The sequence below is a fragment of the Pelophylax lessonae genome (genome assembly GCF_965119305.1).
Source record: "Pelophylax lessonae genome assembly, chromosome: 1".
NCBI lineage: Eukaryota > Metazoa > Chordata > Amphibia > Anura > Ranidae > Pelophylax > Pelophylax lessonae.
The window spans coordinates 593,946,329-593,960,462 of NC_138768.1; the positions used below are offsets into that span (position 1 = coordinate 593,946,329).

Sequence of the window (14,134 nt, forward strand, 5' to 3'; positions counted from 1 at the left end):
GGTGTTATTTGGATCGGGAGCTATATTGGATTTCCACCAGACATATTGTTTGGTGTTGAGGCCACAAAATTACATTTTAGTTCATGTGGCCTCAGAATCTTGAAGGTGCATTTTTGCAAAGCTTAGTCATGACTGCATATGGCCTTTCTTTAGAAGTGGCTTTTTTTTCTTGCAGCCCTCCCATACAAGCCATATTTGTGGAGAATTTGTGATATTGTTGTCACATGCACACAAAGACCACGCTTTGTCATAAATTCCTGCAACTGTTTCAGAGTTGCTGTAGGCCTCTTGGTAGCCTCCCTGACCAGTTTCCTCCTGGCTCTTTCATCCAGTTTGGAGTAACGTCCTGTTCCAAGGAGGGTCTGTGTTATACCAAATACCTTCCACTTCTTAATAATAGACTTCACTGTGCTTCTAGGTTTGACATTTTTTGTATCCATCTCCTGGCTTGTGCCTGACAACAACTTTATCCCAGAGATCTTTTGACAGCGCCTTGCCACCCATAGGTAATTGTTTGCTTCAGTTGCAATACCAGGGACTGAAATGCTCCAGGAAAGCTCTTTTCATGCTGAGATGATCAAAATGACACCTGATTGAGTTTACAAGTCATTTTTAGAAGGGGGTGATCTTATTTCCAACTCAGTGATTCTGTGTTTATATTTTCTTTATTTTTTTTGCCATAAAATTAAATACAGCTGAATAAAACAGAAATTGTGTCTGTCTTCATTTCAGGCTGCAAAGCAACAACGTGATTATTTTAAGAGGGGGGGGTGATTCTTTTTTTTTTCCCACTGTACATTCTGAAATGTTCAGAAACAGCTGCGGAGCTCTAATACTGAGTATGCAGTCCTATGGTAAATCTAACACTTTTTGAACAAGTCTAAGCTGATTGCTTTCCCTCCTGTGGCTTCCGAATAGCCAGTGAGACTGCTCCTCTCAGTGATGGGCCAAGCAGGAAGTCATTTGATAGATATATTTTCTCATTGCGAATACATGCTATGCTATGTTTCCTTTTTGCTTATTAATGGAACACGATTAGTGTGCTTATTACTGCTATGGCTGCTGTTCCTACCACTCCATACACTTAGGGTGGCTTGTCCTTTAAGTTATTTTGTCACAGAATTTATTCAGCCAGGGAGGTGAAAGTACAGTCTAATACATTTCACCGAAGAGAAGAATCTACAAATTTATATGGTAAATATGGTCACGGAAAATATAACACTGTAGAGTAGAGTTGCACGATTAATCATGAAAAAATCAGGTTCTGAATTCACCCCCCCTCACGATCTTAAATGGGCATTTCCTCGATTCATACAGAGCTGTTCTCTGCTCACAGCTGTCAAAAAAAAAAAAAAAGCCTCCAGCAAATGTTTATCAACATTGGCAACAAGGCTGTTAGATAACTATAAACTCAAAGTTTTACATCGATCTAAAAGAAGGAAATGATACAAAGGAATGAACTTCCATCTGTAAGACCCCTTTCACACCTGCTTTCTGATCAGTCCACCTGTCAGTTTTTCAGGCGGACCTGATCAGATGCTCCATGCATCCCTATGGAGCAGCGGATGTCAGCGGTGACCTGTCCGCTGACACCCGCTGCTATCCAATCTGATCCTGTCCATGAAATCCAGATGGATGGAAACCCTATTTTCCATCTGTCTTAAGGATCAGATGAAAACGGACAGGCGGTCCGTTTTCATCCGATCTCCCATAGAGGAGAGTGGGGATCTGAGAGGTCCATCTCAGCACAGAGATGGACCTATCAACTTCCTGTTCAGCGGGGATCGGCGAATCAATCCCCGCTGAGCAAAATGGAGTCCGCCGGGCGGACAGCCCGTGTGTAATGGCCCTAGAGGAGGGCAGTTTACCACTTAGACTAAGCCTTTTTCTGACACTTGTTAAAATCAGTATTTTTTGCTAGAAAATTACTTAAAACCCCCAAACATTATATGTATATTTGTTAGCAGAGACCCTAGAAAATAAAATGGCGATCGTTGCAATCTTTTATGTCACACGGTATTTGCGCAGATGTCTTTCAAACGCAGTTTTTTTAGGGAAAAAAATACACTTTAATGAGTTTAAAAAAAACGAAACCGAAAAAAGTTAGTTACAATTTTTTTTTGTATAATGTAAAAGATGATGTTACGCCAAGAATCTTGATCTTTATTCTAAGCAAAAAAAATCGTGATTCTCATTTTATCCAGAATCGTGCAGCTCTACTGTAAAAATAATTGTAATATTGCATAAGGTTTCTTTTTAAAATCCACATTATATCTGCACAAAAAGATCAACTGGGTACCCTGTAAAAAAATGATAATATAAACATCTTTCTGCAGCTGAGGCCGCTGAACAGTTGGGGAAGAACGTTGAACTAGTTGAGCGCCTCGTAGAATGGTGTGAAGCCAAAGACCATGCTGGAGTTATGGGCGAGTCTAACAGGTTGCTTTCAGCTCTCATACGACACAGCAAATCAAAGGTCTGTTTCCTATCAAATCATATATTGTAGAGTTGGTAATCTTACCCTCTTTATGTATACATTGTAACATTGTACACCAATTTCACATACAGCTTCATTAGATTAACCACTTCAATACCGGACACTTTCACCCCTTCCTGCCCAGGCCAGTTTTCAGCTTTTAGCGCTGTCACACTTTGAATGACAATTACGCGGTCATGCAACACTGTACCCATATGAAATTTTTATAATTTTTTTTTCACAAAAATAGAGCTTTCTTTTGGTCACCACTGGGTTTTTAATTTTTTTGCTGAATAAACAAAACAAAGGTTGAAAATTTTGGAAAAAAAAAAAAATATTTTTTTGTTTCTGTTATAATATAAGATGTTGCAAAAATAAATAATCTTAATGAATTTAGGCCGAAGTGTGTACTGTTACATTTCTTTGGTGAAAATAACCCAAGTCGGTGTAATATTAAGGCTCCATGTACACGGGACGCTGGAAATGGACGTTTAGGAGCAGTTGGGCGTTTTTTTCAGAAGTCCCTGAACGCAGCTCCATGTTATCTTATCTGTCCATGTACACATGGTAGTTTACAGTCATTTGCAGGCAGTTGCGTTCAGGGACTTTTTTTAGAACGCAATTATATTGCGTTCGAACGTGTGTTTCCCGACGTTTCAAACGCAGAAACGCGGCCGAACGTGACTAAACGTGACTGAACGTGATGAACCTACGTTCAGCCACGTTATACGTTTTTTTTCTTCCATTCAAAATCAATGGTTCCCTATGGGAGCCTATTGATTTGAATGGAAGTCGCACCGCAAGTCGGATCCGACTTGCGGCGCGACCTGCACTGTGAGAATCTTGAGGGGGAACTCCACGCCAAAAATGGGAAAAAAAACTGCGTGGGGTTCCCCCCCAGGTTCCAAACCAGGCCCTTCGGGTCCGGCATGGAATTTGAGGGTAGCCCCACGCCGAAAAAACGGCGTGGGGTCCCCCCCAAAATCCATACCAGACCCTTATCCGAGCATGCAGCCCGGCAGGCCAGGAAAGGGGAGGGGACGAGCGAGCGGCCCCACCCCCCCTGGACCACACCAGGCCACATGCCCTCAACATGGGGGGGTGTTGGTGCTTTGGGGCAGGGGGAGCTCTGCACCCCCCACCTCAAAGCACCCTGCCCCCATGTTGATGAGGACAAGGGCCTCATCCCCACAACCCTGGCCGGTGGTTGTGGGGGTCTGCGGGCAGGGGGCTGATCGGAATCTGGAAGCCCCCTTTAACAAGGGGGCCCCCCAGATCCCGGACCCCCTCCCTGTGTGAATGGGTATTGGGGTACACTGTACCCCTACCCATTCACCCCATAAAAGATAGTGTATGTAAATAATGACAGGAGACGTTTTGGAAAGTTTATTAAAAATCTTCATCCGGCTCTTCGGGGTCTTCTCCTCTCCGGGGGTCTTCTGCTCTTTTGCTGTCCGCCCTTCTGCTATCCTCTCTTCTTGTCTTCTCCTCTCCGGGGGTCTTCTGCTGTCTTCTCTCCGTGGGGTCTTCTGCTCTTTTGCTGTCCGCCCTTCTGCTGTCCTCTCCTCTCCGGGGGTCTTCTGCTGTCTTCTCTCCGTGGGGTCTCCTGCTCTTTTGCTGTCCGCCCTTCTGATGTCCTCTCTTCTTGTCTTCTCCTCTCCGGTCTTCTGCTCTTGTGCTGTCGGCTGTCGGCTCTCCTTCTTCCTCCGGTCCTCCTCCGACGACGTCTCCAGCGATTATGCCGGCCTCTGGTCTCTGCAGCTTATTATATAGCAATTAGGGGCGTGGCCGCCAGATGACGTCATCGGGAGACCACGCCCCTTGTGTCACATGTGACGTCACATGTGACACAAGGGGCGTGGTCTCCCGATGACGTCATCTGGCGGCCACGCCCCTAATGGCTATATAATAAGCTGCAGAGACCAGAGGCCGGCATAATCGCTGGAGACGTCGTCGGAGGAGGACCGGAGGAAGAAGGAGAGCCGACAGCCGACAGCACAAGAGCAGAAGACCGGAGAGGAGAAGACAAGAAGAGAGGACATCAGAAGGGCGGACAGCAAAAGAGCAGGAGACCCCACGGAGAGAAGACAGCAGAAGACCCCCGGAGAGGAGAGGACAGCAGAAGGGCGGACAGCAAAAGAGCAGAAGACCCCACGGAGAGAAGACAGCAGAAGACCCCCGGAGAGGAGAAGACAAGAAGAGAGGATAGCAGAAGGGCGGACAGCAAAAGAGCAGAAGACCCCCGGAGAGGAGAAGACCCCGAAGAGCCGGATGAAGATTTTTAATAAACTTTCCAAAACGTCTCCTGTCATTATTTACATACACTATCTTTTATGGGGTGAATGGGTAGGGGTACAGTGTACCCCAATACCCATTCACACAGGGAGGGGGTCCGGGATCTGGGGGGCCCCCTTGTTAAAGGGGGCTTCCAGATTCCGATCAGCCCCCTGCCCGCAGACCCCCACAACCACCGGCCAGGGTTGTGGGGATGAGGCCCTTGTCCTCATCAACATGGGGGCAGGGTGCTTTGAGGTGGGGGGTGCAGAGCTCCCCCTGCCCCAAAGCACCAACACCCCCCCATGTTGAGGGCATGTGGCCTGGTGTGGTCCAGGGGGGGTGGGGCCGCTCGCTCGTCCCCTCCCCTTTCCTGGCCTGCCGGGCTGCATGCTCGGATAAGGGTCTGGTATGGATTTTGGGGGGGACCCCACGCCGTTTTTTCGGCGTGGGGCTACCCTCAAATTCCATGCCGGACCCGAAGGGCCTGGTTTGGAACCTGGGGGGGAACCCCACGCAATTTTTTTCCCATTTTTGGGTGGAGTTCCCCCTCAAGATTCTCATAGTGCAGGTCGCGCCGCAAGTCGGATCATCCTGATCTGACTTGCGGTGCGCCTTCCATTCAAATCAATAGGCTCCCATAGGGAACCATTGATTTTGAATGGAGGCAGAAAAACGCTGCTAAAAGCAACGTGGCCAAACGTGCAATAACGCAAATGGAAAAAGCTACTGAAAGCACGTTTAACAGCTGCTTTTTCCCGGCGTCAGAAATAGCTTTGCAGGACGTTTTTTCTAACGTCCCGTGTACATGGAGCCTTAGTCTGTTGGAAAGTTATAGAGTCCACAAACTATGCTATATACAGTATATCTGAAAATCAACAGCCTATCCTATTTCCTGAGGACCGAAAAAGTGCAGTATGGGGCCATCATATAACTGGTGTAGTAGTGATCAGGCACACTGACTGGTGACAATATGTTAAAAAAAAACTAAAAATGTTAATAATGGTTTTCAATTTATGTTTTTATTACTTTTTTTTTTTTTTTAACATACTGTGACCAGAGCAATACAGTGTATCATAGTAATGCAATAGTATTTGTAGTGATGCAAATACAATACTAACACTGTACTACTTTGGGGATGTGATTGGGATTTTTTTTTTTTACAAACTATTCCTATAACATTGATAATCACTGTTTTTCTGAATGAAATCCAATCATCCAGTGTGTATTATTGTGATTAGCCACAACTAATCACATAATACAGATGGGCTATGATTGGCCCTGTCTATACCATATATGATCCCTGTGACCAATCACAATATTACACACTGAATGATATGAATATCGATTGTGTATAGTTGTCATGTGATCTTATGTGATTGGTCACCACAATCACATGGTATCGGCAGCGGGCCATTACACTGATCTGTCATCAGCTGTGTCTGGTGGACACAGCGGATGACAGATTGCCCCCCCCCCCCGACATTCACCAAGAAAAACAGCGCTTCTGCTGGCCATCGTATTACAGTAGGCCAGGCAGGACACAGTTGCACTTAGTTCTGTAAAGTGTAACACCACCAAGTTTTCAAAGTTCTGGGTAGATAGTCTTGATCCCTCATCGGTCTTCGGTACTGACCAGGACTTTCTATTGGCCCAGCTCTGAGTTGAACCTCCATGTTTTACCCATGAGAAGTGAATTATCCACGTACCTTTATTTCTACTAAGTCATAAAGTAAACAGTGATGACAATACTTGAAAATAATGTGATGTTTTAACAATAATGCCTGCTACTCATGCTATCATTTTGTCATGGCTTGTTGTGTGATCACTGTTTAGACATGATTTAAAGAGACACCGCCACTGTGCTGTTCAGAGCAAAGCAACAGTATCTTTGCAAAGCACCCCCCGACCACTTTATACTTTCTCAGCATTACCTAGGTGCTTCTTTCTCTGTGACGGATACCAACGGCTTCTGGGTATAAGGGAGCATGTTGCCTTCTCCCTGCTTTAGCCCAGCAGGCCTGAGCACTGTAATATGATAAAGAGGGGACATCGCTACATCCCCTATGCTCTGATGCTAGTTGTTTTAATGGTAAAGGAGTTGCGGAGGAGCTCTGGAGAGGCGAGGATTAAGTGAATGGGGGAAAGGGGAATGCCGTGCCCTGAATAGACACTGCAACAGTGTCTTTATTTAAATATAAAAATCATAATTATATTTTCAAATAAACATACCATTGTGCCTGCTTAGTTGTGTGAACAACCCAACATCACAGGAAAAGGTGTCAGTCTTCCTGTTATGTGTAATAATAAACACCACAATCAACTCTTAGTGAGAGTTTCCTTTTCCATGTATTAAGACCTAACAACTTCCATACAAGCTTCCGTTCTAAGCTTCCTGAAGCTGCCACTGTTCACTTTGGTGGTCTGTTAGGTACAGGGACACACTGAGCATGGAGAATAAAAATTATGTATCTGTAACCACCACAAATGCTGAGTTTTATTACAAATGATTTTTCTTTAAGTATAACTCAAAAACCTAATTCATAAAATATACTTCTGAAGTTCTTTTAATTTAGTTTTTTCCTGAAATGCTAAATTTTTTTGTTTTAAAGTGAATTTAACAGAATATTCTTTAATAAAAAAAGTTATTGGAGAGGCTTGTATGCATTTCTAATATTGCAGTAGTTCACAGCAGTTATTTAATGCTATGAAATTTAATATTTTCAAAGCACCTTTATGAACACTACTTTAGACAACCTTAAAGCAGTTGTTCACTCTGGTAAAAAAAAAAAAAAAAAAACAGCAGCTACAAAACCTGTAGTTGCTGACTTTTAATAAAAGGACACTTACCTGTCCCGAGGGCCAGAACTGTCCTCACCCGGACTATTCCTTCACTAGTCTTTGGATTCCTGGTGCTGGCATACTTACTATGAGCAGCTGGCTATGCTGCTTTCAGTTTCACAGCCGCCTACCCACTGCACATGCCGTGCTGCACTTTGTAAATGGTTCCGCGGTCTTCTGGGACCTGTGGCATGTCCCAGAAGAATGCGAAGAGAGGAGAACTTCTGCTCAGATCACCTTGGCGTTTTGAGCGGAAGTGGGAGTGGGTACCTGTCAAAACTAGGCACCCCTCTCCTCCACCCCCAGTGACATGCCAAATGTGGCAGGGGAGATGGGAGATAGACTTAAAGTGGAACTTCTCCTTTTTAGCAGAGTTCCGCTTTAACAACTTTGGCAAATGTGCACGTAATAAATCAAGGGATTTATTAAGCTTCATCTATGCCTCCATATAGATCAGATCCTGTAATGTAGGGGTGGGCAACTGCAGCCCTCCAGCTGTTGTGGAACTAGATGTCCCATGAAGCTTTGCAAAACTGAGTTACAGGCATGATATGCAGAGGCATGATGGGACTTGTAGTTCAGCAATAGCTAGAGCACTGCAATTGCCCACCCCTGCTGTAATGTGATGAGAGGCCCTACTGATCAGTAGGGAAATGAGGGGGGCAGGGTCAAGCTTAAAATTTACAGAAATTTCCCAGATCTGCATGCAACTTTAGGCGCTTAAACTTCTCAATCTACTAGTTGTTTTCACTGAAAGTAAGCAAAATGTATGCATTGTTTAATTATACGCTCTGATTGAAGGGGTCAAGGGACATTTTTTTTTACATCACATACATCATTTGGTCTGCTAGAACATTGTGGGATAAGTGATGACATGAATCTTGAATAACAAGATAAATATGTTATGTGCTGAGCTGTGAATGTTAAGTTTTTCTTTTTTTTTTTTTTTTTTTTTTTTTTTAACCTATCTTTTGCTTCATTTTTTAGCTCTTTTTTTTTCAACTGCTACACATATACCTTACCAAAGAGGCATACAGCACAGAGCAGAAATCTGCCTTATCCCACAGCAGGCAGTTCTTTTCTTTCTATTACTTTTAAATTAGAGGATTTTTTTGGAAGAGTTAATGGATATGAGCTATAATTGCCTCTAAAAATTTTGGACAATGGGACATCAGGTTTTAATTGACCTAATGACCCAACAAGCTGCTCAGGATATTCTAAGACCATGAAATGTATGTCATTTGTGTTATTAAAAAAAAAAGTGCCTTGGACCACTGGATACTTTGTACTGTATACGGATGGGATAGCAATTTCATGCAAATCTGTTTTCTTTTATTGCTTGATTTCTCTCTTCCATAGGATGTAATTAGAACCATTGTCGAAAGTGGAGGCATCAAGCACTTAGTCACCATGGCAACCAGCGAACATGTAATAATGCAAAATGAAGCACTTGTTGCCTTGGGATTAATAGCCGCATTAGAATTACGTGAGTTTTTTTTAAAGGATATATTCCTTTTTCTTATTAACTTTCCACTAGTACATTAAAATAGTTTAGTTTGTGATCAGCTACATATAAATTAAGTGAGATACACAAGTGTTACTTTAGCAGTCTGTGTAATGTTGGGTTTATAGGTCTTCATTGGAATGATCAGAGTGTGAGCTGTAATCTTAAAGTTATATTGTGTCAAGAATATAAAAAAACTCTACTGCCTCTCTTTACACCATTTTCTCATCCTCAATTTAATGAACATAATCCAGTACAATTACATATTGGGGAAATTTTAATATAATTGATTTCTGTTTGGAACTGCAGCTCCTAGTTTCAAGATAGCGCTAGTCTGAGACTAATGATCAGAAACCCTTGGATTAGTTCCTGATCATGTGAACACTATGACAGCTAATTCTACTGATCACATGGGTTTCTGTACAAAACATACGTCAACACGTGTAAGGTCATACAACCCTGAAAAAGCACTCAGATTTGACATCGTACGGCCCATCTGGCCATGAGCAATAAGGCTGTTGGTATAAAATGCATATTTGTGTCAAACTGTTTTGTTTATTGCCAGATATAAGTCGGTATATTAAAGTGGTTGTAAACCTCAGACATAAAATATGAATAAAGCATATCCCTCTATAGTGTGTACTTGTCTCAATTAAGAGTACTAAGTGTCATTTCTGTCTGCTGTTTCATTCCTCTGCTATGAATTAATATGAATTACTTTTGAAAAGTTTTCCTGACACCAAGAGAAAAATGGTGACAGGGGAGGGATCTCCAGCTGATTGACTGTCTCTGCTCTGTTCCAGTGTACAGTGTGAAGGGGGTGTGTCTTTTTCTTCCAATCAGCTCTCAGAACTCTCCACACGGAGCTTTACTGATTGCAACTTCAGCTCCCCATCCCCTTTTTTCGAACAGCTCAGACCAGCTTTAAAAAATCTGGACTTTGAATCTGGATGTAGAGTAGACTGCAGATAGACAGAACTTCTGTAGAAGGATTTGTTTTAGCTCTGTGTGCCACCTATGGACAGTCCCTTCACTGGGTATATGTGAGGGTTTACAACCTCTTTAACAGTGTACCAGCTAAAAGCCTGACAAAATATATTTATTTTCAATCATTGACAAACACAGCGCTCCATAAATCATAACTAGTGGGTTATATTGCCTCCTCCAGGAGTAGGGCTAGGCAGAACAAAAAACACCTGGCTACGCCCATGGGCCGTCCACAGCTGGTATATAACCCCCCTCTCTGCTCTAGGTAATCAGTTTTAATCTGTCTAGTCAGGAGTAAGGACCTAAACTCCCTCCCGGAATCTCGGGTCCTAGAAATTTTCTCCTTCCTTACATCTTTTTTGTTTTTCTCTTGGGAGATCTACAATCAACTGCCGGGCTGGGCGACAAGCTGGATAATCTAGATCCATTGGTTTCCGAACCCAACCGGCGAGTGCGTGCAGACTGCAGCTACACACTAGGTTGGCCGCGACATAGCCCCAGGGACAGAGGATGGCCCACGAGTTAAACGTCCTGCAGGGTCGCATACAACCGGGCTTGAGTCTGAGTCGCAGCAGTCCCTTGGCTGACAGCTCCGCTACTTCGGTGGTGAGGAGTTCTGCCTGGAGCGTTACCCCCACCATGGAAGGATAAGTACAGTTCCCCCCCCCCCCCCTCTCTCCTTTCGGTGGTTTTCTTTGGGGTGGACCGGGGTAACCTCCCAGGGACAGTCGGACCTGCCTACAGGTTCCCTTCTCCCACCTTCAATCCCTCACTAAGCTGGGCTTCCCCCACTCCCATTCCCACCTGTCTGGATTTAAAGTCTGGTGGGGGTCCTAGGGCATAGAATGCAGCAGAGACCCCTGGGGTCTCCCCCGCTATCTCCACTCTGTAAGAGTCCTAGGATAGTGTGTGTCCCACCCTGGTAGTCTGGAGGGGTCCCAGTGTAGGAGACCCCTAGGTGCATGCCCTGCTGTTTGCAGTCTTGGGTATAGTGCAGGGGGTCCCAGTGCAGAGACCGGTGCAGAGTGCACAGCTGAGTCTCCCCTAAACGTGTGTCTTACCTTTAGGGGGGTCGACTTGCAGAGGGTGCAGGAAAGATCCTAGTAGCATGCTTCAGGGTTTGTAGCTGATGGTGGCCATTTTCTTAGTCTGGCTGGTCTCCGGTTGACGGCCATGTTTGTGTAACCAGATGATGTCAGAAACAGCTGAAGCCTCGTGGGAATGCCGAAGCTCTTCCTCCTCCTTAGTTTCCTCTTCCTGTGCCCGGGACATATGAATAGGGATAATGTCCATGATGAAGCTGGATTTGATTTCTCTACGCTCCTCCAGTCGGTAGGGTGAGTCTTTGGGGTCCCTGTTATCTCTCTCTCTCTCTCTCTCTCTGCTGATAGGTACCCTGAGCCTTGTGGGGATCCTTTAGTGGTTGCTAAAAGATCGTTTTTGTACTTCAAGGTCTTCCTTTCCTTATGGAGCCTCGGGGTCAAATCTCCCCCACTGACCCCCTCATGGAGGTGGCAGGTCCCTCGGAACCCCAGATTCCCATGGTTGCTCTGACGGCAGTCCTGAAGTCCTTAGTGTCCCGAGTGGAAGTGGCATGTGGGCAAAGGCCCAGGAGGAAGTGTCCCCTGCTCAGGCTGTCTCATCTGATTCTGGGCCTGATGCCGCCATGGACGCGGCCCGTCCAGGGGGATTTAATATCACACCCCCTGACCCCCGCTGGTTGAATAAAGCAACCATGATCCCAGTAGAGGAATCCCCGTCCTTTAAGGCCCTGGCTGACAAAAAAGCAGAGGCTGTGGCACGCATGTTTACTATGGCTGGTTCGGCATTGCGGCCCAGGCTTTGCCTCAGCCCTGGTGTTTCAGACCCTAACTGAATGGGCCAAGCTTTTGTGCCAGGGCCTTGGAGGTGAGCAGGTACCTGCTGCTTATGTTGATTTAGCGGACCAGTTGCCCCATGGGCTGCAGTTTATTTGCGATACAGCTTTGAATACAGCTCCTGTGCTGCCCAAACTTTCTGTTTCAGCCCCGGTTCACACTTATGCGAGTGCGGGAAGGCTGCGAATCCGCAGCCTGTTCCCGCATCGCACACGCACCCCCAGCAGTTCACACTGCCATATGCGATACGCTGGGGGTGTCAATGTAATCTTAACGACACCCCCAGTTTGATCGCATATCGCAGTACGATCGTGCAGTTCGCACAGGATCGGATCGCACAAGTGTGAACCGCTGTGTGATCCGATCCTGATGCGGCTTCCAAAAAGGGTCCCTGTGCGTGTTTGGTGCGGCTGCGGTGCGAATTTAGCCATACAAACTGTATGGCTAAACTCGCACCGCACAGCCGATCGCATGTAATGTCGGAGCAGTGCGCTCCGACATTACATGCAAACCCCGCACACGCACAAGTGTGAACCGGGGCTCAGGGGTGGTGATTAGGTGCGTGCTGTGGCTTAAGAATTGGTCCACAGACCGAGCCTCTAAGAAAGCTCTTTGTTCTGCCCCTTTAAGGCAATCGCTTGTTTGGGGCATTGTGGCATCCTGCCACAATCCAGGAAGGGGAAGGAGCCTTGTCGCAGACAAGGACCCTCCTTCTCAGCCCATAGAAAATTATTTTGTGCTTCTGAGAATAAGGGAAAAAGATCTTTCAAATATTCTAAGCCTAGAGCTAGCTCCTCTGGACCCGCAGGCAAGACCACTTCATCATGAAGGTCTGCCCTCACCCATTATTGGGATGGGGGGGACATCTTCGCTGGTTTCCGGCCCCGTGAACTTCTTTGGTGAGCATCAAGGAGATCCGCAAAATGTTTCTTTTGGGGGTACCCAGAAAGGGGGCAAAGCTTGTTCTTTTCAGATATTTTTTGGTCCTGAGTCTCCCTGTGCGGATTTAATTCCTGCAAAGGTTCAGGTAATGTCCAAACTACCTAAGGTCCCCCCCCCCATCCCTGTCCAGGGAATTTAATTACCTAGGTCTGATTTTAATCCTGACAAGGGTGGTCCTTCCTCTGGACAAATTTCAGTAACTACAGGTCGTGATTCACCGGCTGCTGTCACTAAGACCGTTCTCTCTCCAGATTTGCATACAGTTTCTGAGTCTGGTTATATTTACCTTCAAGAAAGTTCTATTTTCACAGTCCTACATGCAGCTCCTTTAGCAGGTTCGGCTCCACAGGAGGATACTGAAGTTCATGACGAGGCCACAGAGTCCTGTGACAGGCGCCGCACGTGTCCAAGGGCTACGGTAAGGCCAGTATCATCCTCGGCCAAGGCTTCTTACGCAGTTCCTGCGAGGAATCAAGAATGAGGATCTTCCAATCATCCTGGTGGCTGTAAACATCCCTTGGGGGCTTCCTCTCAGAGAAGACAAGTTGTCCCAAGGGCTGATCTACCATCCTGCTTTACAGTCACTGGTTTTAATGGCTTAGCTATTGAAACCAGGTACTGAGGGATAGAGGTCTGTCTGGATCAGTGATCCCTACTGTGGTGGAAGTGAGGAATTCGTCTTCCAGCAAGATATACCATCGTACTTGGAAAGCATACATTTCTTGGTGTGAGTCTATTGGCACTCATCCTCCACCTTTTTCTGTGGCTCGGATCTTAACCTTTCTTCAACAGGGCGTTGATCAGAAGTTGCCCTTGATTACCATCAAGGGCCAGGTGTCTGCCCTGGCAATCTTCTTTCAGCGACCCCTAGCCACGCATTCTTTAGTTCGTACCTTCATTCAGGGGGTTTGACATGTGGCTCCACCTGTACGGTCTCTTTTGCCGCCAAGGGATTTCAATTTAGTACTTTCGGTTCTCCAGAAACCTCCATTTGAGAATATTTGGGATATTCTCTTGCCTGTGTTAGCCACCAAGGATGTCACCTTTTGATATTACCTAGGCCTGTAGGGTATCAGAATTGGCGGCATTATCCTGTCACAATCCCTATTTAGTGGTCCATAGGGATAAAGTGGTTCTTCGTCCCTGTCCATCATTCCTGCCCAAAGTTGTCTCTGACTTCCATTTGAATGAGGACATTGTGTTGCCTTCCTTGTGTCCCAAGCCGACTCATCC

General features: G+C 45.6%; 1 protein-coding gene across 2 annotated transcripts in view; it reads left to right on the forward strand.

Annotated features, from left to right (window-relative positions):
* The window catches only part of RAP1GDS1 (Rap1 GTPase-GDP dissociation stimulator 1), a 226,473-nt gene that overhangs the window by 191,983 nt on the left and 20,356 nt on the right, over positions 1-14,134 (forward strand). For both annotated transcript variants that reach the window (XM_082244132.1, XM_082244133.1), the window contains 2 exons: positions 2,337-2,476; positions 8,951-9,077. In XM_082244132.1, the coding sequence (XP_082100258.1) occupies positions 2,337-2,476; positions 8,951-9,077 (267 nt within the window). The remainder of the gene's footprint in view (positions 1-2,336; positions 2,477-8,950; positions 9,078-14,134) is intronic.